At 44.2% G+C, this 26,907-nt stretch overlaps 1 protein-coding gene across 2 annotated transcripts in view; it reads right to left on the bottom strand.

The window, feature by feature from the left end:
• Window positions 1-26,907, bottom strand: part of gpr153 (G protein-coupled receptor 153) — a 108,974-nt gene that overhangs the window by 16,864 nt on the left and 65,203 nt on the right. For both annotated transcript variants that reach the window (XM_084389626.1, XM_084389625.1), the window contains exons 3-4: window positions 17,076-17,508; window positions 819-1,008 (exon numbers count right to left, since the gene is read on the bottom strand). In XM_084389626.1, coding sequence (XP_084245752.1) covers window positions 819-1,008; window positions 17,076-17,508 — 623 coding nt within the window. The remainder of the gene's footprint in view (window positions 1-818; window positions 1,009-17,075; window positions 17,509-26,907) is intronic.

Here is a 26,907-nt window from a genome sequence, read left to right as displayed (position 1 = left end):
ATATTCGAAAAAGCATAAATAGGGGCGCTTTAAAATGTTTAGATATAACAGCCTACAGCAGGCTTACTGAAGCATTTGCCTGTGACATAAATTAGAGTGAAGGAACTTTGCAGCAAAACTTCTACAGTGGCAGTTCTACAAAGGCATCTCTTAACAGGTATTCCAGTTATAGATTTATTTTTAAGTTTATGTTAGCGAAAACATACTAATGAGAGATTAAAACAATAATTTAAAATAATAGCCATCCATCTCAAAATGTAGGTCACATGATAAATCCAATGACTGTAATCATCATTGTAGTAGAATTTTTTTTTTTTTTTTAAACATGACAGTAATGAATGTAAAATTAATGAATCAATTAATAAGTTAATTGATAATTAATTGGAAAGACAAAACTTATAATTTGAAGGATAAAACTATCTTTACTTCCTTTCTCCACCCCCACTCTAACATCAGAGGCTGTGTTTGAATACCACTGAATAATTACAATTATACTACACATACTACTTCCTTCAATTTTCACCTGATTTATACAAGCAGAGCTCATTTGCTTTTTCCCCACCATCCAACGCACCTTGTCTGTAATTTTTTCGTTTTAGCATTTCAAGTATCCAAGAGTAAAGTTATGTGACAAGTATGTAATTCTAGAATTTACAAGTATTTATTGTTGCTTAGTACTGTGTATTGTCTTGACTCTGACTATTTAAAAAAAAAAAAACACTGGTATAGTATAATGTAGGAAGTACAATATTATGTTATTTTGAATACAGCATTGTTTTCTCCTTGGAAAATGCTAAAAGAAGCTCAGTGGTCCTTACCTTCATCCACTTCATCGTTGGACATGATGGCAACACATTTCTCCCAGACCATCTTGACGTCTGCCCTGTAGCGGTCACAAGCCCACAGGAACATGGGAAGGAGAATTGATTGTGCTATGGAGCACCAGAGCACACATAGGACCATCCAGTTGTAAGAGCGGTCAAATTTCAGGCTGGCAAAGCTCACCACCTACAATGAAGCACTGCAATTATTTATATGGTCAAAAGCAAATAAAAATGGCATACAGACACATACAGTTCAACTAATGCATAATTTAACTGTGGCAGTGATACACATCACGGTCCCACTTTATATTAGGTGTCTTTAACTACTATGTACAAACCATAGACTGTAAAAAAATATGGACGTAATGTCTGTGATATCACCCGTAGGTTTCTGAAGAGATTGTGTCAACTAGCCTCTCCCCTGTGAAGGCCTCATGGACACAACAGCCATCGGCACTGATCCTCAACAAACCCGTCTCCATACTTAACTCCATACCAAACTATTTTGCATTATTTTCCTGTTATCTCTGTAAAGCTGCTTTGAAACAATCGGTATTGTAAAAAGCGCTATATGAATACAGTCGTGGTCAAAATTGATGGCACCCCTGATAAATATGATCAAAAATGGCTGTAAAAAATAAATCTGCATTGTTTATCCTTTTGATCTTTCATTCAAAAAAATTCACAAAAATCTAACCTTTCATTGAAGTAAAAGAATTGAAAGTGGGGGTAAATCACATTATAAAATAAATGTTTTTCTCCAAAACACGCTGGCCATTATTGTTGGCACCCTTTTCAGGAGGAGATGACGACAGCCTTCACGCGGCCTCCTCCGTGAGTAGCAAGAAATGGTGCAAGACCAGTTTGCGAAACTAATGTCGCCAACCAGTCATCATCTAGCTGGCAGACCGAGGTGCAAGAGATCGAAGGGACATGGTGCGTCCATGTCAGGACGAGTGACCATCCCGACCATCGAGTACCAAGGTCTGTCGGTGTTCCAACTTAATGTAGAGGGCCTTACCACCGCCAAAATGGAAGTCATCTACCATCTCGCTGACTCCCACAAAGTAGCAGCCGTCCTCCTCCAGGAGACACACCGTGACAGTGATAACATCCTCAAACTGCCCGGTTTCCAGCTTGCTGGGTCTACCCACAGCAAACAGCATGGACTTGCAACCTTTGTAAGGAACAACCTTAGTTGGACAGCCACTGGCCAATCTCCACCAGGCTCGAGTATCGAATGGCTGTCCACTAAGGTGCAGACCACAACGGTCGTCAATGTCACCAAGCCCCCACCATCAATGCTGACCATGGCATCACTTCCACCGGCACCTGCACCCGCCATCTATGCAGGGGACTTTAACTGCCAACACATAGACTGGGGTTACAGTCATACTACACCAAATGGAGAGACATTAAGCCAATGGGCCTCCAGTGCCAATGCGTTGCTGCTGTTCGACCCCAAAGAACCTCCAAGCTTCTTTTCAGCACACCAACCCGGACTTGGCTTTCGCTGTGTGGCACACGGCTCAAAAGCCAGAGAGACGTGTCCTGGATAGGTTCCCCCGCTCACACCACCGACCGTCCATCATAAAGGTCCCATCCCTGGTGCAGCCAGTTGCAGGGAAACCCGTCAGGAGATGGAACTTTCGTAAGGCAAATTGGCAGTCATTCACTGAGGAGACAGAAAAGACATCATCCTGTCTCCCAGACCCAGACAACGCCGACGTGGACGCTGGGTATGCAGCCTACTGCAGAGTACTCCTTGGGGCAGCAAGGAAAACCATCCCCTGTGGCTTTAACACAAACTACATCCCGGGCTGGGATGGAGAATGCAGCCACCTCCTGCATGTCCACCAGCAGGCAAGCTCCAGGGAGGAAGTTGAAGAATCTGCAACGGTACTTCTGCAGAAGCTAGATGCCACCCGAAGGTCAAGGTGGACAGAAGTAGTTCAGTCAATTGACTTCACCCACTCCAGCCGTAAGGCGTGGCGGACAATAAACCAGCTGACAGGTAGAACACCATCGACCTCCCGGTGCCCAATAACAGCAAATGCCATCGCATCCCAGCTCCTTAAGAACAGCTGTTTCCCTGATGCTGATAAGAACTTTGCCCGCACAACATCACACCAGGTGACTTCCCTGTGTAGAGCAGCTAGTGTGGATGCCAACTTGTCAGGGGAATTTACAACAGCTGAACTCCAGACTGCCTTGAGTAAGACCAAACAAGGGAAAGCACCAGGCCATGATTACATCCACCCTGAGTTTGTGACTCACCAGAGTGTAAGAACATCTGTATGGCTCTGCTCATTCTACTCGACATGCCTTCGGAGGTCCAAGCTCCCGAAGATATGGCGCCGTGCTGCTGTCATAGCCCTTCCAAAACCAAACAAGCCTGCTGAAGACCCCAAATCCTACCGACCCATCTCACTGCTCTGCGTCCCATTCAAAACCCTGGAGAGGCTGATCTATAATCGTATCGAGCCAATAGTGGACCCTCAACTCCCACGGGAACAAGCTGGCTTCCGGCGCGGTCGGTCAACGGTTGACCAGGTGACACTGCTCACCCAAGACATTGAGGACAGCTTTCAGGAAAAACAGAAGGCTGGAGTAGTGTTGCTTGATCTCACAGCCGCTTACGATACCGTCTGGCACCGCGGACTCCACCTAAAGCTACTAAAGATCATTCCCGACCGGCACATGGTGAAGTTCATCATTGAGATGGTGACGAACCGCAGCTTCACCTTAAAGACCAGTGACGGTCAATGCAGCAGGCTTAGAAGGCTGAGGAATGGTGTTCCGCAGGGTTCTGTCCTCGCACCGATGTTATTCAATATCTACATCCACGACTTACCGGAAACAACATCCCGGAAATATGGTTACGCTGACGACCTGGCCATTATGATGAGACGACAAACATGGGAGCAGATGCAGGCCAGCCTAAACCAGGACATGGACACTTTGGAGGCCTACCTGCGTGAGTGGCGTTTACAGCTCAGCATCGGCAAGACAGTTGCAGCAGCTTACCACCTGAACAACAGTGAGGCTAGACGGGAACTGGATATATTCGTTAATAACAAGCGCCTTGAGTTCCAGCAAGCCCCACGGTACCTTGGCGTACGCCTGGATAGATCTCTCACATTCAAACAACACCTTGAAGAAGTGACGGCCAAAGTGTCATCAAGGGTCGCAATAATTCGACGTCTCGCTGGTACTAGCTGGGGTGCAACTGCCAAGGTGCTTTGAATATCAACAGTAGCTCTCGTCTTCTCCACAGCTGAATACTGTGCCCCAGCCTGGTGCAGAAGCCCACACGCCAGGAAAGTCGACACTACCATAAACACCGCCCTTCGGACTATAACTGGCTGCCTGAAATCTACCCCTGTCTACCATCTGCCAACACTAGCGGGAATTGCCCCGGCTGGCCTCCGACGAGAGGCTGCTACCCTCGCTCTTGCAAGGAAAGCCCAAAGATACAACTGGCATATCCTGCACAATACCACCACAACAGCACTGCCTCCTCATAGACTGAAGTCCCGCCACCCGTACAACAAGGCGGCACAAGACCTGCTCAGGTCCATCCCTGAGGACCTGTCTACAGAGGCATGGCTCGCGGCAGCCTGGAAGCAGGAGTGGGAGTCAGCAGGGCCCTCACGAATCCACCGTTACATCTATGACCCTGGAGGCGGTCTTGACGTTACAAAGCATCGATGAGGAAGTGGGGCCTGGAGGACAGAGCAGTGTGTGAGTGTGGGGAGCCAGAGCAGACCGCTGAGCACATAATCACCACCTGTCCACTGTATAAACCACCCTCGGAGGCCGGCCTTTTCGACGTGGGACCTGAGATGAGAACGTGGCTGAGTTCTACTGAGCTGGACATTTGATGACGACACACGAAAGAAGAAGAAGTTGGCACCCTGTTATTAAATACTTTTTGCAACCTCTTTTTGCCAAGATAACTGCTCTGAGTCTTCTTCTATAATGCCTGATGAGTTTGGAGAACACCTGACAAGAGATCAGAGACCATTCCTCCATACAGAATCTCTCCAGATCCTTCAGATTCACAAGTTCATGTTGGTGCTTCTTCTCTTCAGTTCACTCCACTCATCAGGTCAGGGAACTGTGACGGTCATGGCAGAAGCTTCATTTTGTGCTCAGTTACCCATTTTTGTGTTGATTTTGATGTTTGTTTTGGACCGTTGTCCTGATGGAAGATCCAACTACGGCCCATTATAAGATTTCTAGCAGAGGCCGTCAGGTTTTGATTTTTTATCTGTTTGTATTTGCTAGAATCCATAATACCATGTATCTGAACAAGATGTCCAGGACCTCCAGCAAATAAATAGGCCCACAACATATAAGATCCAGCAGTATATTTAACCGTAGGCATGGGGTACTCTTCATCCCTGTTTCCACCAAACACATCTGCTGGGTTTGCTGCCAAAAAGCCCTTTTTTTCGTTTTATCTGACCATAGAATCCAGTCCCTTTTGAAGATCCAGTCGTGTCTGACAACTGAATATGCTGGAGTTTATTTTTGGAGGAGCGAGGAGGATTTTTCTTGAAACCCTCCCAAACAACATGTGGGGATGTAGGGGTTGTTTGATCATTTTTTTTAGGCTTTCTGACCCCCAAGACTCAACTAATCTCTGCAATTCTCCATCTATGATTCTTGAAGAGTCTTTGGCCACTCAAACTTTCCTCCTCACCGTCCATTAACCCTCTGGGGACCAAAAACGCGCCTGCGCGTTTTGCTCGTTTTTTTTTTTTAGCAATGAAAATAAACACTAAATGCTCTGTTAATTTTGATCTTTCATTTTCGTGTAATACATCATTCGATCCTGTTCAGTTTCTATTTTTTTTCTGTATACTCACAATAAAAATAAAGTGTTTTGCTTTTTGACAAATAAAGAAAAATGAACATGATGCGATTTCTGCCTTCTGCCTGATGCGAAAACTCCCATTTGAAACGCGTTCGAAAATAATCTATAACTCGAAAATTCAGTCAAACAGGCAAACAGACCCACGGGCATAAAGCTTGAGATCGCATCTTTTAAATGAAGTAATTTATATAAAAAACATATTATCAGCTTCTGTAATCTGTATAAAAAGAGAGCGACTCCAGTCGAGCTCATTACGAGCCATTCAAAAGTAATTTGACCACTCCCCGGAGAGCGCGTGCTATTCAAATGCAAATTCTGAGAACCATTTCAGTCTGTGAAACGCCCCCACATCAGCTGTAAACAAAGCGCGTCGCAATCGAGTGAGGCATAATATAGCCTACCTTATGGAGAAAAGTTTCCTCAGAACAGTGCTGATATGAGGAGCAATATCTCCTGATATGAGGAGCAGATCCCGCTGAGGAGTGAGGTAGGCTGTTTTCTTTTCTCAAGTGTTGATGTGGAATAACGTTATGGAATAACGTTAGTGTAGGCCTATGTAAACCGCAAAAAGATGAATCGCATTTCTATAATATGACTCGCCTTTCTGTGAGATGAATGAAGGGTACATATTTGTAAAGACTGTTTAGCCTAAATATGAATCGCGCGTCTGTGTGTGAAAGAATAAACTGCTTTGCTATAGCCTACTGAGATGAGTAAAAATCGACTGGAATATGTTGAAATAAAATGTATTTGTAAAAGCAACGTATTAAACTGCAAATTAGCATTTATATGCCCTAATATTTCATAAAAACAACGTTACAGTCAGTCACTTGTTGACTAGATTTGGGTACAGTTTTTAGGCTACTGTAGAATATACTGCCACATCAAATAAGCTTTTGTTTAGCAATTTCTGCTCATATCTAACGTTATATATATATATATAACTATATATATATATATAACTATATTATTTATATATATTATATATATTTATATATATTATATATATATATATATATATATATATATATATTTGCTATATTCAAACTAATGAATACATATGATAAAATGTAGGCCTATAATCTTTTTTCTTTTTCTTTTTTACAAAGAAAGACTACACTTGAAATATTGTTGAAATTGTAATTATTGTTGTAATTGTAACATTTTTAATAAAATAGCAAAACATATTTACAAGATAGATGTAAGCGAAATCTTAAATGGTCAATATAAGTCTTCTTCTAAATACATCTTTTGTCCTTGCATTGTGGCTCAGTCAGTGTCACACCTGAATGAATGGCTAATTATGCAGAGTCATTATGCAGAGTGGGTGGGACATTGTAATCTAAGGTGTAAACTACTCCTCCCCCTCGCATATTGGCTTTCCAAGCAAAACCTGTTTTACACCATTTAAATCAATGTATTTTTTTTTTTGTGAACGATAAATCAAGACTATTTTCACATAATTTTGAAGCTAGAACTCAAAGGGACAACATCCATCAGTCAAAAGTCTTGTGGACACATATTTAATATGTGTTTTGTGGTCTTAATTCAGCAACTTTCATTTAAATTTCATTTAAATAACCACGCATAAACATTATTCTCTTAAAAATACAAACATCTACATACACGTTGCTCGCATATTATGGTAGCCCTGTTTGTGCTATATAGAGTGAATTTACACCTTTGCCATTAACATGTTTATAAATAACTGAAAAAAGCACAAATGTCAGAGCATGTCAGAACATCTCAAGGACCCCAAAAACAGCTTGGTCCCCAGAGGGTTAAGACAATATAGACACACGTCCTCTTCCTGGCAGATTCGTAACATCTTTAGTTGATTGGAACTTCTTAATTATTGCGCTGATGGTCAAAATGGGGATTTTCAATTCTTTAGCTATTTTCTTACAGCCACTTTCTATTTTGTGATGCTCAACAATCTTTTGCTGCACATCAGAACTATATTCTTTGGTTTTACTCATTGTGATGGATGATTAAGGGAATTTGGCCTTTGTGTTTCCTCATATTTAAACTCCTGTGAAACAAGAAGTCATAGCTGGACAATTTCATGTTCCTAGTCACCCTGGGGTGCTAAAAAAGGTAAATATTAATGGGAATATACTTCAGAGATATTTTTCTCATAAAAAATTCTCGGGGTGCCAACAATTATGGCCAGCGTGTTTTGGAGAAAAACATTTATTTCATAATGTGATTTACCCCCCAATTTCAATTCTTTTACTTCAATGAAAGGTTAGATTTTTGTGAATTTTTTGAATGAAAGATCAAAAGGATAAACAATGCAGCCATTTTTGATCATATTTATCAGGGGTGCCAATTTTGACCACGACTGTATGTGAGTTGACTTGACTTGACTGAAGAGCATTTTTGAAGCCCAAAGTGGGCAGAGCGGGCCGTCGCCATCTTGGCGGCTCAATTAATGTAATTAACAGATGTAATTAAATACAGGTATTTTTAAATACATTAAAAGTACAATGTAAAGGTGAAGGTTGCCGCTTGGTACTAACATTTAAATTAATAATTTGATACAATGCACGTATTGAGTACAAACATGTTTTTACATTGTACTTGTAATGTATTTAAATAATACCTGCATTTAATTACATCTTTAATTAATTTCTGTTATCACATCCATAATTACACTGTTGACCCTTCCCTTACAGCTTAACCCATCCTTAAACCTACTCATACCCCCAAACCTGTTCCTAACATTACCTTTATCCCACATCAATAGCAGCAAAAGTGCAACATGGACAGTTAAATTTTAGGACTAGATGGTGATAACCCTTGCTATTATTGCACCTTCCTGAGATGGGTGGGGAACAAATATGGAGGTTATAAGGATAGAGGGAGGGAAGTACAAGGCTTAATTTGGGGTCATCAGTTTGAGAGGGCCTTGACAGCTTGCTGATGGGCTTGGCCTCAGATTCCTCAGTCCTTAAGAATTTTGATGACAGATCTACCGACAAAGCCTCGACAGCCAAATTCGACCAGGCAAACCATTGCTTTCCAGCCACATTGTTCCACGTCACCTGCTTGCTCAGCATACTTAAGGCTCTTATGTTCATAGATCTCCTCCAGAGCATCCTCCCAGGGCACAGTATGATATACACAGTGTGAAGTGAGGAGGACCAAAGCACAAGGTCTGGTTTAAGATTGGTAGCTAGAATTTCGGGTGGGAAGCAAAACCTCTGATTCAGGTCAGCTAAAAGCTTCCAATCCTGAGCTCCAACCAACTGCCCAGTATCTGGGGTCTTCACTTTGACCTCACTTGTCCCTTCCTCCACAAACTCCTTTACTGGAGCATGAAGACATAATGGAGGAGGTAATGCATTGGTCCGTTGGTCCGGAGGTAATGGAGGTCCGTCTGGAATCCAATGACACTGCAAGATACTTCAGTAACTGGTTGTGCCTCCATGTATAATGGCCTTGAGCCAACTAAGATGTGCTTTAGGTTTGCTAGAGATGAGCAGAAGGGGCACATGGATAGGATCTTCTTCGTATCATTGGCTGAGGTTCACTGGAGATGGCAGGACATCATATGTGGCTCCTAACGGGAAGCTTATTTGAGATGCTTCCATGCTCCACAGCTCCTCCCAAGATAAATGTCACCTCTCAAATCCCTACCATCTCATCCACTGCCCTAACCTTGCTTGAGAGGTAGATTTGCTTGAGATTGGTAGATCTCGCGGTTAAGGAGGTGCCCCGGCAAGAGCAAGCAACACGTTTTTGCCACTGAGATAGAGTTGCCTCCACTCCATTGCTGCACATGTCCAACGATGTCTCAGTGCTTAACCTGTTAACCGTTGCCAGTGCGCCCGCGCACTGAAGCGTTATTTATTTATTTAATTCAAAATTACTATCAGATTTAATGTTATACCTTGACAAACTATACATAATTAAAAAGATATAATACTCAAGTTTCAGTATTTGACCACTATTGTATTCTGAGAAACTCATAGTGACAGTTACGTCTTAATTTGTGTCAGGAGTTATGAAATGAAAAAATGAGTCGATACCTTTAATATGAATTATGCGCGTCAGCCGCTTTCATTCATAAAAAACTCCGTGCTGTCGTCATGACAGCGATACACAAAACAACGTCCCTCAGGGCTTTAGCTCAAAAATGTGCAGATTTGGAGAAATATTGATAGATTCTCATAGATTTACATCATATTTCTATAGACAGGAATAATATTTATTGAATTTATACCCAAATGCGTCGATGTAATCTTTATGAGCATTTGGTATTCCGATACTGTGTTTTTTAATTCATACCAATAGCCTGAGGGCGCTACATGCACAATAATAGTCCATATATGGAACATGAAGAAGAGCCATGACCATGTGACATTCCAGGACGCCACTGATACACACAAAGCTAACAAGAGATCGCGCTGTAACATGCAGATACAGATGTTTTGAAGACAATAAACATGATTGCACTGATATTTGAGTTACCTGTGTTTTTCAAGCCATGCCAGGTCTTTTCATAATAATAGATTATATTTATAATGTAATGCTAATCTATATAGACTATCATTGTGCAGAACACTATCCAATAGTATATTTTCTGTCTGATTTTTTTATCTGAAGCCAAATTAGATCACAGAAGATTATTTAAAATACTCAACGTGCGTTAAAAAGTAAGTTTAGAGCACAAACATGGTTTTAATCTCATAAATTGTCGTGTATTGATGGTGTGCTAAGCTAACATGCTAGCTAGCCCTAGGTGCACCTGCTACCTAGAAGTTATACTTTTATTATTTTTTGAATGCTACCTGAAATGTGTCTTTATTCAAGAAATGCATTTGATACAGTTTAAAATGTGAGATAAACTTTGAGAAAATAAATTAGGGACTGAAACCCTATGAATAGCCTGTGAATAGCCAGTCATTAGTAGCTATAATGCAGACAAAAGAAATGCATATTTCGAGCCATAACCAGGCTGGAGAGGTGTGAATGTGTGCAGGGGGAGACTGAGACTGAATGGGGATCGTCTGCACCACAAAACAATAGAGACAATATACTGGATAGATGGTTAGAAGATGACAATAAACATCAGTAGCATTTTAGCGTCAAATCAAAATAAAGTCATTTGACATGGTCTTGAAAAACATTTAACTAAATACAGAGTTTTGGACTTATTATCTTCAGATTTTAAACATAGAATGTTTAGACATATGGCTTTAGCTGTAGTGCATTTCTAGATTGCTCCAGTGCCAACTTCAATTTTATTTTCATGAGGATGTTTCATAAAAATTAATTTCTAAAAATTTTACAAAACTTTGAAGCTATTTATAACAATTTTTGTCATTATGACAATAATTAATTCTACATTTACAATAAACTGCCAGGTGTCAGCTTTCAAATGAGATCATACTTGTGCTTTTAATGCAAAGGGTTCATGAACTGTATCTGTTTAAGTTTGGGTATGTCATTTCTGGGGATTTTTCAAAAGTGGGGTTGCAGCTTAACAGGTTAAGGGCTGACTTAGCCTGCATGGATTAAGGGATTCCATCAGTTTCATTTCCGGCCTTACTTGGGAGCATTTATTGTCACCATATTGTGTTTAATGTCAAAGCGTTTCTATCTTCTTTTTATTCAGCTACAGCAATAGCTGTATTAGGGATTTCCTGGAATGTCATAAGTCATATTACTTCTGTGAGGCATATTTGGAGTTTCTGCATGAGGGCGTTACTTGTATAAGCCCCCTGCATTTATCCCATAAAATAAAAGGTTTCTATAAAGTAAAATTATCATTATTATTTTTATTACTATATTTGTCGCAGTCATGTTCAGTTTGCTTCAGTTTTCTTGGACTTTCTGTTTGTTTCCATTCATCACATGTGTTACGACCTGCTCCGAGACGAGGGTTGAGATCCAAATGCAGCTTTAATGAGGGGTAATCCAAAGACGAAATCCAATAAACAGGCAATGTTCGAAACACAGGTAAGCAGTCCAAACAAACAAATAAACAAACAATCAAAACAGGCAGGGGTCAGAGGCAAAAGAGAAATCCAGGGAACAGGCAAGAAATCCAAAAACCAAGAGACATGAAACCAGGGAAAATGCTCGGAATTGCAGACTAACAGTACAACAAGACTTCGCGGTGAGTGAATGAATGAACAGGGTATAAATAGACTGAGACTAACAGGATGAGACACAGGTGAATGCAATCAGTGAATGAGGTACAGGTGAATGTGATCAGTGATAAGTGATGATGAGTCCGGGCAGTGAGTTATGGGAAATGTAGTTTGTGAGTGATAATAGTCTTATGTGGAGTGCCCTCTGGTGGCTCTCAAGGGCACTCCAGCTGGTGACCGTTACATAGCCCCCCCTTTAAGGAGCGGATTCCAGACGCTCCTAAAACTGTCCAGGAGGGAGGTGGAGCGGAGGCGGACCCGGGGGCGGGATGGAGGGCCAGGCCCGTGCAGCGGAAGAGGACCTGAAGACTGCGGCAGGGCGGAAGGCCAGGGCGGATCCGGCTGTGCAGGCGACCAGGGCGGATCCGGCTGTGCAGGCGGCCAGGGCGGAGCAGGCTGTGCAGGCAGCCAGGGCGGAGCAGGCTGTGCAGGCGGCCAGGGCGGAGCAGGCTGTGCAGGCGGCCAGGGCGGAGCAGGCTGTGCAGGCGGAGCAGGCGGTGCAGGCGGCCAGGGTGGAGCAGGCGGTGCAGGCGGCCAGGGAGGAGACGTCCCTTCAGGCGGCCATGGCACAGGAACAGACACCGGCACAGGAACAGACAAAGGGACAGGAACAGACACAGACTCAGGGACAGGAACAGACACCGGCTCAGGAACAGGAACAGACACCGGCTCAGGAACAGACAACGGCTCAGAAACAGACACCGTGGCAGCGGCTATCTCTGCTGAGGGCTCAGGTTCAGGCGTGTCGGCGACCATCTCTGCTGAGGGCTCAGGTTCAGGCGTGTCGGCGGCCTTCTCTGCTGATGGCTCAGGTTCAGGCGTGTCGGCGGCCATCTCTGCTGAGGGCTCAGGCGACGTGGCAGTGGCCATCTTGTCCGGAGACACTGGCTCGGCGGGGACCATCTTGTCCTGAGACACTGGCTCGGCGGCGGCCATCTTGTCCGGAGACACTGGCTCGGCGGCGCCCATCTTGTCTGAAGACACAGGCGTGGTCTCGGCCATCTTGTCCGAAGACACAGGCGTGGAGTCGGCCATCTTGTCCGAAGACACAGGCGTGGTTTCGGCCATCTTATCCGAATACACAGGCGTGGATTCGGCCATCTTGTCCGAAGACACAAGCGTGGAGTCGGCCATCTTGTCCGAAGACACAGGCGTGGATTCGGCCATCTTGTCCGAAGAGACAGGCGTGGAGTCGGCCATCTTGTCCGAAGACACAGGCGCAGAAAGAGGAAGAGGAACATATTCAGGCTCAGTATCAGGATCGGCAGAAGTGACGTGAAGCTCAGTCTCTGGATCGGCAGAAGTGACGTGAAGCTCAGTCTCTGGATCAGGATCAGCGCGCTCTGAGCTTGACGGGAGCAGCGGCGGCGAAGTCTTCTGTTACGACCTGCTCCGAGACGAGGGTTGAGATCCAAATGCAGCTTTAATGAGGGGTAATCCAAAGACGAAATCCAATAAACAGGCAATGTTCGAAACACAGGTAAGCAGTCCAAACAAACAAATAAACAAACAATCAAAACAGGCAGGGGTCAGAGGCAAAAGAGAAATCCAGGGAACAGGCAAGAAATCCAAAAACCAAGAGACATGAAACCAGGGAAAATGCTCGGAATTGCAGACTAACAGTACAACAAGACTTCGCGGTGAGTGAATGAATGAACAGGGTATAAATAGACTGAGACTAACAGGATGAGACACAGGTGAATGCAATCAGTGAATGAGGTACAGGTGAATGTGATCAGTGATAAGTGATGATGAGTCCGGGCAGTGAGTTATGGGAAATGTAGTTTGTGAGTGATAATAGTCTTATGTGGAGTGCCCTCTGGTGGCTCTCAAGGGCACTCCAGCTGGTGACCGTTACAACATGTGTTCCTTTGTTCTAGTTTCCCGCAACTCATCAGTCATGGGCAATAACACTAATCATCACAGCTGTTCGTCTTTTAGTTAATCATCACTGTGTATTTAAGTTTCTGTCTGTGTTCTGTTCAGTGTCTGGTATTGTTTGTGTTGTTTGTTTGCATGCTGTTTTGCATGCTGTCTATTTGTATTTATCTGTTAAACCTTGTGTTATCCTATCTTCATCTTCGTCTTCATTGGATCTAAGCATTACAATTTTACAATATATTATACTATACTTATATTTTTATTTAGAACTAATAATAATCATAATAATTATTACAGAGACGTGTTTCAGACACCGTCTCACGCGGAAGCATTCCCATAGCATCAACGCCATGACGCAGTGTGGAAGATCCACTTTGAAGGGCAACCAAGAGACATTTAGATACCAAACACAAGCCTGTTGTGTTCAAAATAAATATTGTGATCTGAACACATCACAACAAACCATCAAAAAGTAAATCTAACTTCTGCTCTTGTTTATAATTTGATGTACAAAATGTGTAAATTTACCGATTCTATGTCATGACTGCAAAACCATTTGAAAACCTAATATGTGTATTTATGAAAAAGATCCATAAAATGTATACATGTAGAATATGGGGGAGAGATTTTCTCTTCTTCAAAAATTGGCTTTTATGACAGACTTTAGCTATGTGAAGCTGTGAGAATTGTTGAATGGTAACGCCTCGGTTACGTATGTAACCCTCATTTCCCTGAAGGAGGGAACGAAGACGTTACGTCAGAGACTGACGAAATGGGGGTTTCACTTAGAAGTCTATCACCTTCGAGTTCTACAAAACGAGCCAATAGCAAAACAATGCTATGGGTCTGGAGAATTTGCATAGCGCAACTCCGCCCCACCGCGTGGGTATAATAGGAGCTGCGCGGCAATCTCGCATTATGTTATGCTGAGGAGCCGAGACTGTTCCAGCGGTACAGCGAATGTGGCAGGGGGACGTAACGTCTTCGTTCCCTCCTTCAGGGAACAAGGGCTACATACGTAACTGAGACATTCCCTTTCAGTTAGTCATTCCGAGTTACGTCAGAGACTGATGAAATGGGGGACCCAATTCAATCATGCCACAGCGGTTGTCTTCCAGTACCCTGTGCAAGTCTGAGCTCCCTATAGTGAGACTAGTACAGACGAAGGGCTAGGCTTAACACAAGAATACCAAGGTACACTGGGTAGCATATCCCAGGTGGAATATGTAACACAGCACCTACCCGTAGCGAGGACTTAGAATACACATATGACCTGAGTACGGGATGCATATGGAGAACTCAGAGGTATCCAGCCCGCAGGGTGGAAAGTTTCAACCTCGAGATGGCAAGAGGTCTTGCCGAGGGAAAGACACGTGCTCGGTGGAGACTTACTGTGGAAATACACATGTGGGTGTTGCCCAAGCGTGGAACCATGCACATGGAAGGAACTAGCAAATCACAAGGGCTGACCAACCGGGCATGCACTCTGGTGATGGCATCGACAGTGCAGGAGGAACTCAGGGTCTAAGGAGAACTCATCTGAGTGAAATAGCGCACGTATCCAGTCCATGGAGTGGAATGGCGCAACAAGCGATGACACCGAGCAGGTCCTACTTACTGGCTAGAGGAAGCGAGTACATGAGAGGACACTGGTTCTACCCGGAGATTATAGAATCTCGCAAAAGTGTTGGGTATCGCCCAGCCTGCAGCTCTACAGATGTCTGTTAGCGAGGCGCCATGAGCTAAAGCCCAGGAGGAAGCCACACTCCGGGTGGAGTGTGCCTTCACCCCTAGGGGGCATGGTCGACCCTGCGTCTGGTAAGCCAAGACAATGGTGTTCACTATCCAGTGAGACAACCTTTGCTTGGAGAGAGCCTTTCCCTTCAGCTTCCCACCAAAACAGACAAAGAGCTGGTCTGAGGTCTTGAAACTCTGCGTTCTGTCTACGTAAGCACGGAGGGCATGTACTGGACAGAGCAGTGCCAAGGCTGGGTCTGCCTCCTCCGAGGGCAGCACTTGCAGGTTCACCACCTGATCCCTGAAAGGAGTAGTGGGAACCTCGGGCACATATCCAGGCCGGGGTCTCAAGATCATGCGAGAGTTAGCCGGCCTGAATTCTAGGCACGCTTCGTCAACCAGAAAATGCCTGCAGCTGGCCCTGATGGAGGCCAAAGTGACCAGGAGCGCTGTCTTCATAGACAGGAACTTAAGCTCGACTGATCGCAATGGCTCAAAGGGAGCTCTCTGCAGGGCAGATAAAACCACTGCGAGGTGATTTAGTCTCCTCACCCCCCTAAGGAACCTGACGACCAGGTCATGCTGTCCCACCGCTTTCGACTCCACAAGCTGTGCGCTAGTGCATTCGAGCCGAGGGTCCCCTCGGTCAGGGAATAAAACCAGCGGCAGTGGGAAGTGTCTGGGGAGGCAAACAGATTTACCAGTGTGTCGCCGAACTGTTCCCAAATCACCTGAACCGTCTGGGGATGGAGTTTCCATTCACTGTGATGTGGCCGAAATCATAAGAGCTCGTCGGCTGCACGATTCAGCTCTCCCGGAATGTAAATGGCTCGAAGCGACCTCAGATGCTTCTGACTCCATAAGAGGAGATGGCGGGCGAGTTGCGACATACGGCGGGAGTGCAGACCACCTTGTCGATTGATGTACGCTACTGTCGCCGTGCTATCTGAATGGATCAGTACGTGTTGGTTCTTGAGCAACGTTCAAAAACGGTGCACAGCCAAAGGTACTGCCAGCAACTTGAGGCAATTGACATGCCAAAGGTGCTGAGGTCCTGACCAGGAGCCTGCGGCAGTATGTCCCCCCACACATGCACATGGCACCCCAGCCCGTGGCAGAGGAGTGGCACCAGCCCGTGGCGCCTTCTCGTAGGTGAAGAACTCAGAAAGGCTTGCAGAGGAGTGAAGAATGCTCTTGGCTCCGAAGCAAAAACATAATGCGAGATTGCAGCACAGCTCCTTTTATACCCATGCGGTGGGGCGGAGTTGCGCTATGCAAATTCCGCAGACCCATGGCATTGTTCTGCCATTGGCTCGTTTTGTAGAACTTGAAGGTGATAGGAGAGACTGACTGAAAAGGAACAACAGATTCCAGGGAGTTTTCTAACTGACACATTTGAGGATTTCATGTAGTTTGTCAATAGTCCTCAAACAAGACAATATCATTCATAAGTCAATTTAGAGCAACTCCTCAACTCATTAACCTATGCAAAGATAAATAACACTTGTACTCCACCAAAATCCATTGAATCTCCACTAAAGCCCTTCTTGGAAATCATGTTTTTAAATAAAAATTAAAACAAACACTCACCAATATGGGGAATCCAGTTAGAAAATCGTATATGAAGACTATTCCACTGATCAGATATGTGATCTGCAGCGATGTCTTAATGGGCTCTGAGCCATCAATGGATGAACGCCTTTTGCCCTGAGCATCCTCCACTACAATGGTGGGAACGTTAAATTTGTTCTTGTCCACGTGTTGGCCCATATGGATGGAAAAGGTCTGGAAGAGGGCAATTCCAATACAGATGACGCCCATCACCACACTCCCGCTGATCAGCAAAAGGAAGCAGACGCCAAAGCCCAAGCCTATCTCAGTCACAATGAAGCGACAGTTGTCGTGGGTGTAAAAGCGTTCTGTGGTATCATGCCAGCCCACAGCAGGCAAGGTGGACAGAATGAATGACACCATCCAGATGCCCATGACGGTATGTACAGCCTGCTTTTTGGTGTTACTCAACCTGGTAGAAGATAAAGGAGATTAAAGATTAAAAGTCTTAATGAAAGGTTAATATATCTGCAAAAACAGAATCACACATATCTGAGGTAAATTTCTTTTTAATAATACTATAATCGTTATATAATCGATATACAAGTTATATAAGTGGTTAATACATCTGTATTGCATCACTGAGCTTAATAATTTTTAACTCTGTTTTTGCAACATCGCTATTTAAATGTGTGGTCTAGTTAATTTTACTGAGTATGGTTATAAACCAGGGTGAGTTGTAAATTATAACATCATCAATTAGAATCCAAATTCCTGATTGATAGAATCAAGTTCCGCCATACTTTTTTCTTTAGTTTCACTTAGAAATATGTCACATTACACTTTAGATCACAGTATTGATTATAAATCACTCTCTCTATTTTTGATTTAATTAAATAAGACTGAAATCTTTACTGAAAAGAAAATATGATTTAAAAGTTAAAAGTGGAACACTAGTACATTTTTCATAGTGTCCCGTCAGCAAAGAAGAATAAACTATATTTCAAACTCTATGTTTAGGCCTCCAGTCATCTGGACTAGGGGTGTGCAGCGGAGCCAATATCTGTATATGTATCTTTATCTGTAACAATCTCCAAATTCTTCGTATCTATGGGCGGGGCTTTACCAGGAAGTGTCGTACAATTACTTGAGAAGACCATTATGTCTATGGTTTTACATCTGTTTTCTTCGTAGTTATCACTAAACAAATATGCCTTGTATAACAGATAAAATAATATGTTTTATTATGATTATAAAATTTAGACTATTTAAATAACTGTCGGAGCCGTTAGCCTCGTATAGGCAATGCTTTGAGTTGTGCTTTGGATGACCCGAGTTCGAGTCCCAGCTCGGGGACCTTTCGTGATTAACCCTTAGGGGTCGACAAACGCGCATGCGCGTTTTGCTGGATCTTCTTCACTAGTAGCACAATAGACTTAAATCACTCCGTCATTTATGGTCATACAGAAAAAATAAATATGAAAAAAAAAAAAATCTGTAAGATGTCTACTTTTGTATGTGTCCACTTACAATAGAAACAAAACATTGTGCTTTTGTAAAATAAAGAAAATAAACAGGGTGTGCTTTCTGCCTCTCCATCTCCATGAACCTTTTTTTCTTGAGCACGTCTATAAACTGAAACAAAACTCAGTGAATACTAGTCACACATATTTGAGCAATATATCTGTATATACATTCAAGTGTGTACTTTTAAATTATCTAATTCAAAACGAAAACAAATATTCTCTGTTTAAGTAATTTGGATGAAACCAACAAGATGTCCAGTTTCTCAAGCTAGCACTCATTAGCTCTGATTTGACCACACCCACGCGCGCAAAAGAGATTCACATGCAAATCGTCCACGTGAAGGAACACAAACCTGTAAACGCCCTCATTACCTCAAAAACAAAGCACCAAACTTCATCATTCCTCTGATTTTCGTCGAGTTTGGAGGACACGCTGTCTTTAAGGTAAGAAATGTATTCTGAATTATATTAGTTAATGTTATTGTTGCATAAACTTCACATTGCAGTTGAACTGTTGCTAGACTAAAATGTATGAAATCGACGGAAACATGTTGAAATATGAACTATAGACAGGTAGGCAACCTTTAAATGATAAATAAATATACATGTATGACATGAGAATGTTTTTATGCTCTTTGATATAAAACATAGAATAATATAAAAGTAGGCTAGTATGAGTGTTTACACTAACATGTATAGCACTAATAATGTATAGGCCGGTGTTTACTATGAAATACTGTGTTCGTGGATATCTGCTCAAACACAGATGTTTATTATAATATGGTAACAATGTTTCAAGGATCGACTCGATCGCTTCAGTAAATGTTCTCTGCATGCACTGTGAGTTTGAGTCACTCGCACTGTGCATTTGAAAAGCAAAATTTTTTGGAGGGAAGAAAGCCTGAATTTATTTTCTGTAATGTAAAAATTATTAGGGGTTCAAGCACGAAGTGCTGAAACCCTATTGTAATTGTAAGGATTCGTAAAACGCATCGTGCAGGCCAAACCGTAAGGCCTAGAGACTTGAAACCTGACCAGATGGTAGGCCTCAATTTGGGGACAAACCCCGATTGGCCCATAGGTGGCGCAACAGCAACCAAAAGTACAAAATCGCTCATAACTCGTAGGCCGTTTGACCCAGACTCAAGTGTTTTACACCACTGTGATCCCTGGCTCAAGGCGGACAAAATGGCTATCTCCAAATTCGATTTAGGCAGGAAAAAATTCTGCTATGTCGCATTATGTCCAAAACCTACTTTTGCAAACTAGTCCCTGGTTTTTCGCCCGATCAGAACCAGACCAGTCTAGGACAATTCTCTGGACTCTCTAGATCAATAATCATCGGAAAAAAGTTTAACTTTTGCATTTGGGTGGCTTTAACAGGGTCATTTAGAAAAGGGGCATGGCAAAATACACTAAAAAGCCTATAAATCCCAAATGAAAACTCAGAACTTCACCAAAATTGCTCCCGAGCCAGACCACCCCGAACCTTGTGTGAGAGCTCGTTGGAAAGGGCCCGTCCTTGGTTAGCTTCGATTCAAATGTCGTGTGATTTGCCATGGGCATTCCAGAGATAAAAGCCCCAAAATGCTACCTTTGAACGGTCATAACTCCCGGCCCCAATCGCCCAAAAACACCTTGATGGTCTCATTCAGGGCTCCTCAGGCACTATTTATGCTCTGAGTTTCAGAATTTTTCGCCTTTTGGTTCCTGAGATATAAGTGAAAAACCAAATTCCCATTCATTAATTCATTCAATCACTTCAACTGTAAGACGGAAGCTGTAATACCACTGTCCACTAGAGGGAGCAGCAGGATTACACATGACCTTTTCATTAGTTTTCAGTATTGGGAAACAAACAAATGCTTTAAAAAGCAATCTTTTTTTTATTTTTATTTTTTTAAATATTATTAGATCACAAAGGAATTCCTATAGACCAATAAATATATTTTCTCAATAACATATCCCAAAACATTAAAAAATGTGTATTTGTGTGTGTATGTTTATTTGTGTGTGTGTGTGTGTGTGTGTGTGTGTGTGTGTGTGTGTGTGTGTAAGCATGCATTATTGACTTAACATGGAAAAACTGGTTTGCTTTAGTGCAGAAAACTGGTAAAAATCATGAAGTTTAAAGTGAAAGTGAGCCAATAAGTGGTCTTCTACTGCCCTCTGCTGGCCATTCTACTGATTAATGAAGTCTTTTCACATGTGCTTTTCACATGTGCTCACATTCATATTTAGACTCTAAAAATCACTTATATAACAATACCTATTATAACACAATCAGATTTTGTCAGTGTTTATCACTTCATTTGCACTGACACTTCACATAATTGCTAGTAATGTGGTAAATCATGGTAAATCACACTAGAAACATGGTAAATCATAATAAATAATACTAGAATGTGGTGTATCAAGGTAAATCATGCTAGAATCCTGGCAAATCATTCTAGAACGTGGTATATCATGGTAAATCATGCTAGAACATGGTAAATCATGGTAAACTATGCTAGAACAGGGTAAATCATGGTAAACCATGATAAATCATGATAAACTATGGTAAATCATGTTATAGTGTGGTATATCATGGTAAATCATGCTAGAACAGGGTAAATCATGGTAAACTATGATAAATCATGATAAATCATGGTAAACCATGCTAGAATCACAGTAAACAATGGTAAATCATACTAGAATGTAGTATATCATGGTAAATCATGCTAGAATATGGTAAAATAAGGTAAACTAAGATAAAATCATGGTAAACTATGTAAATCATGCTAGAATCATAGTAAATAATACTAGAATGTGGTAAATTGTTGTGGGAGGAGCCTATTTTACTAAAAAGGCTATAACTCAAGAAGTAAATGAGATATCTTCACCAAACTCAGTACACATGTGTATGGGTTCAATTTTATGGAGATCAGACCATAGGTGGCACTATAACTGTTAAAAAGCTTTAAAACCATATATTTCTCATGGTAAACTGCCTATATTGGCTGTAAATGGTCTTTTCCATCTATTATGTCAGTGGTTACATGCTTGCTAAATAAAACTTAATAACTTTTGATGCTTTTGTGCTTAAAGGCCTTAAAGGCCTTAACTGCTTGAACCCCGATAAATGCTGCTTGCAGCTTTAATTATTATTGTTACTATTATTTTATGCAGCCCTACAAGTATATGCCTACAAGGCACAACAAACGTCTCCTGAAGGAGGGAACGGAGACATAGTCGACGTAATGACTGATTGGGATCACGCTTAGCATCTTCGAGCATTGTTAAAACGAGCCAATGCACACATTGGCGTGCGTGAATTGCATCACGCGCCCCGCCATACGTGCACACGGGTATAAACACGGAAGCAGATGCACACACCACGTTTTTCGCTGAGGAGCCGAGCGGAGCCCGGAGTCACACTGCAAAAAATGCTTTTCTTACTTAGTATTTTTGTTTTGTTTCCAGTCCAAATATCTAAAAATTCTTAAATCAAGAAGCATTTACTAGAGAAGTAAAATGACATAAGAAATTCTATTTTGTTTTAAGGTAAAAAGAAAGTACTTTAAGTAATTTTGGCTTAAAACAAGCAAAATTATCTGCCAATGGGGTAAGCAAAAAAATCTGAATAAGAATGGAAAACAAGAAAAAAAATCTGAATTCGAAAAAAAAACAAGATTTTTTTGCTTACCCCATTGGCAGATAATTTTGCTTGTTTTAAACAAAAATTACTTAAAGTACTTACTTTTTACCTTAAAACAAAATAGAATTTCTTATGTCATTTTACTTCTCTAGTAAATGCTTCTTGATTTAAGAATTTTTAGATATTTGGACTGGAAACAAAACAAAAATACTAACTAAGAAAGCATTTTTTGCAGTGCAGTGGTGGTCCAGCAATAGTGGCGAGGGGACTATGTCTCCGTTCCCTCCTTCAGAGACGTTCCCTTTCAGTCGCTCACGTTCGACATAGTAGACATAACGACTGATTGGGATCCTCTATTAAAACGCCACTAGTGCTGCCACCTTCCAGTGCCTAGACAGATGTGGAAGATACACACATGGACTGGGCAAATTATCGGGCAGTACAACATATGGAATGTCACTGAAGTGGCTCCAGCCATAACAGGGGGAGACTCACCCGTTTCAGGGACGGCAGGAGAAGCTCTGCCAAGGGAAAGACACGGGCTGTACCGTGGAGAATACACATATGGGATCGCCGTAGGGATTACAACATATGGACCCAGCCTAGCACAAGTTCCACCAGTGCATACGAGTGGTAGGCCTAGCATCGGACGCTCCGCCACATCCAGGGGTGTGGAGGAGCTCAACAGGGTTCGGCCGAAGGGGAACTCAACTGGAGCAGAATGGCGCACGTATGGCGCACGTATCCAGTCCATAGGAGGGGAATGGCGCAGCAAGCCGACACATCGAGCAGGGCTTACAGTGTTAACTGGCTTCTATGTGAAAAGAGCACACAGGAAGCAACCGGCTCGACACGTAGGCTATAGAATCTAGCGAATGTGTTAGGTGTCGCCCAGCCCGCAGCTCTACAAACATCTGTAAGCGAGGCACCCTGTGCCATCACCCAGGAAGCGGCTACACTCCGAGTGGAGTGAGCTCGCAGTCCTGGGGGACAAGGTGCATCTTGGGATTCATACGCCAAGATGATGGCATCCACTATCCAGTGGGCCAACCTCTGCTTGGAGACAGCCTTTCCCTTCTGCTTAAAGGGAGATCTATGCAATGCGGTTAGCACCAACCTTGATGGTTGATGTACGCAAAGGTCACAGTGCTGTCCGTACGGACCAGTACATGCTTGCCGAGCAGCGCCGTTTTGAGGCGTCTCAAGGCAAGGTGTACTGCAAGCAATTCGAGGCAATTGATGTAGCAATGCAGTTGGGGGCCCCGTCTAAATCCCTGACACTGCATGCCCGTTGTACGTGGCCTCCCAGCCGGTGTTGGAGGCATCTGTGGAGACCACAGCATGCCTGGACACTTGTTCTAGGGGCACTCCGGCCCGGAGAAACGAATGGTCTGACCACGGGCTGAGGGTTTTGCGGCAGGCTGGGTTGATTTTCACACGGAGCATGCCACTGTGCCACACCCACCTCGGGACTTGTCGTGAAGCCAGTGTTGAAGCGGTCTCATATGGAGCAAGCCGAGTGGCGTTACTGCGGCTGCATCTGCCATATGCCACAGGAGCCTCTGAAAAAGTTTCAGTGGGACCACTGTTCTGCTCTTGACAGTATTCAGACAGGTCAGCACCGACTGGACACGTTCCTCTGTGAGGTGTGCCGTCTGTTGGACCGAGTCCAGCTCCATACCGAAAAAAGAGATCCTCTGCACAGGGGCGAGTTTGCTCTTTTCCCAGTTGACCCGAAGACCCAACTGGCTGATATGTTGGAGCAACAAATCCCTGTGTTCGCACAACTGTTCTCGAGACTGAGCCAGTCGTTAAGATAGTTGAGGACACAAACCCCACGCTCTCTCATGGGAGCAACTGCTGCCTCCGCGACCTTCGGAAAGACGCGGGGCGACGGGGCGCAGGAATGGCCTGTGTCGCGGCAGGATGGAGACATGAAAGTACGTGTCCTTCAGGTCGATCGCTGCAAACCAATCTCAGGGATGGATGCACTTGAAAATGCGTTTCTGCGTTAGCATTCTTGAACGGAAGCTATTCAAGAGTCGCAGGTCCAAGATTGGCCGTAACCCACCACCTTTCTTGGGTACAATGAAGTACGGGCTGTAGAGGCCGGTCTTCATATCGACTAGAGGAACCGGCTCTATTGCATCCTTCGCCAGTAGGACTGCGATCTCTGCGCGCATGACAGGGGCACGTTCGCTCAACACCGAAGTGTAACGAACGCTGCTGAACTTGGGCGGATGGCGGGTGAACTGAATCGTGTAGCCGAGTCTGATTGTACGGAGGAGCCAGCTGGACCGGTTGGGAAGCACACTCCAGGCTTGCACAAACCGGGCCAGGGGGACCAGAGGCACCACAGACCGGAGTGGAGCAGCGAGGTGGAGGACAGGGACCAAGCTCAGAAGGCCCAGGAGCGGCCCGAAGCGAGGGCTGAGTGTGCGATACAACACTTACGGGTGCGGGAGAAGGCGTGATCGGGTCCTCAAACCACACCCGGCTGGCGACATAAGAGGGGACCGAGGGGTGCAAGGCTTTACAGGGTCGCACACCGCCAGTCTGACCCTCTTGGGACCCAGAAACGGAGGAATTTGCTCTTGTGATAATTCGGGAACCGCTGGCTCTACGGAGTCCAGCGGTTCCCGAATTATCACAAGAGCAAATTCAAACTAAAACTCCGCAGAGCCAGCGGCAGAACGGTAACCATCTGAAGAGCTTGTTCCCCCATCCCTGGGTGGCCTGTGGCAGGGATGTTTGGTCTTACACTTGCCACCTGGCTTGGCAGTGACTGACACAGGCTGGGCGGCCTGCCTGCAGCTCGCTCTCCGCTGAGGCCTGGGTGAAGGCTGCTGCGGTGGCCTAGCAGGAGCGGAAGCGGTGGCAGGGGGACGCCCTCGGCGACGAGCAGGTGAAGCGGAGCTCACTCATGAGCGCACGGTCTAGGCTACCCTCGTGCATGTCCATGAGTGGTTTGGCCTGATAGACCTGTAGCAACGCCATGGCATGCAAAGAGGAGGCGGCTTGCCCACAGGCTCTGTAAGCTCTGTCCGTAAGAACAGATGAGAGCCCAGAGGCCTGAGGGGGGAGACGAGGATCCCCTGTCCAGGATGCAGCAGCCTCTGGACACAGGTGTGCCGCGACAGACCGCTCCACTGGAGGGATAGCCTCGTAACCCTTAACCCTTAACTCCTCTGTCAAGGGTAGTGAGAGGGGAAGAGCTCTCCAGAGCTCTGCCGTCCACAACCTAGTAAGCTCTCCATGCACTTCGGGAAAGAAAGGTACTGGGGCGGCGGGCTGAGAACCAGCGCGGCCCGCCCAGAGAAACCAATCATCCAACCGAGACTGAGCGGGACACGGTGGAGGATTCCACTCGAGCCCGACAGCCTCAGCGGCCCGTTTCAGCATAGCTGACAACTGTGGATCTGGCTCGGGCAACGTTACACTCCCCAAAGGGGATAACGTAGCTGAATCGTCATCTCCAAAGGTCAGCTCACCCTCTGATGTTGCAATCGGCATCCTGTCTTCTGGAGGGACCCCGAATGAGACGTCTTGTCTGTCCATTACAGAGGGACCAGCGCGCTCAACGGGGGGGTCCACCGGCTGTGGTGTGATGGAGGAGTGAGGAGCCCACAGGGAATGGTTACCGGGCAGAAACTCCATCACTGTTCTCCGATCACCCATCCTACACGGCACCCTGGGGTGGGCCGTGGTAACGGAGACCCCACCTTCGCGGACAAAGACGAGTCTCGATCTCAACACCGAGACAGTCATATTCCCACAGAGGGAGCATGAGCCGTCCACAAAAGCTGCTTCAGCATGCTGTAAACCCAAACACGTGAAGCAACAATTGTGACCGTCAGAGGGGGACAGGGAACGACCGCATCCAGAAACGCACGGGCGGAATGACATCTTGAAAAAGACGCAAACGCACCCGTGTTGCTCTTTCAGGAAATGAAAAACCTCTCACCAGTGCCGCACTTATGCTTAATTGCTGCACTCGCACTGTAGAACCACCAGCACCAGGAGAGACTTCCTGAAGAAGCACCGACACACTCGCTCGTTGTAGTATAACAACACTCTTCAGAGACATCGAAATGAAGACCGATCGACTCCGAAGCGAAAGACAAGAGGTGCGTGCATTATACCCGTGTTTATACCCGCGGGGCGGGGCACGTGATGCAATTCATGCACGCCAATGTGTGCATTGGCTTGTTTTAACAATGCTCGAAGCATGATCCTAATCAGTCATTACGTCGACTATGTCGAACATGAGTGACTGAAAGGGAACCTGGTGTTTTTTATATATATATTTTGTGAATTTTAAATTGAAATATTAACCACAAAAATCACAATTAGATTTTCTTCCCCAAATCGTGCAGCCTTGCTCCTGATATCAGCATGTTCCCAGATTTTTACAGGGACCAGATGCCACCGATGAGTCCTGCTGACTTAATCATTTACACGAGACTCCGTACACGAACATGGTAAAATAAAAAAAGCAAACTCCTTGGAAATGAATGGGTATGTTAAATGGTAACTGTTGAAGAAAAGATGTCAAATATGCCATCACTCCCTCAGCCGGTAAATTAGAAACACCCTCACAGCAGCGCTAATTGTTTTTTTATATATATATATATATATTTTTTATTAACTGCCAAGGTAATATGACACAAAGTAGCATTATAAATGAGATTATAAAAAAAATTCTAGG

The sequence above is a fragment of the Rutilus rutilus genome, assembly GCF_951802725.1.
Source record: "Rutilus rutilus genome assembly, chromosome: 19".
Taxonomy (NCBI): domain Eukaryota; kingdom Metazoa; phylum Chordata; class Actinopteri; order Cypriniformes; family Leuciscidae; genus Rutilus; species Rutilus rutilus.
The sequence above is the reverse complement of the archived record's forward strand: the minus strand, read 5'-3'. Positions and strand labels throughout refer to the sequence as shown.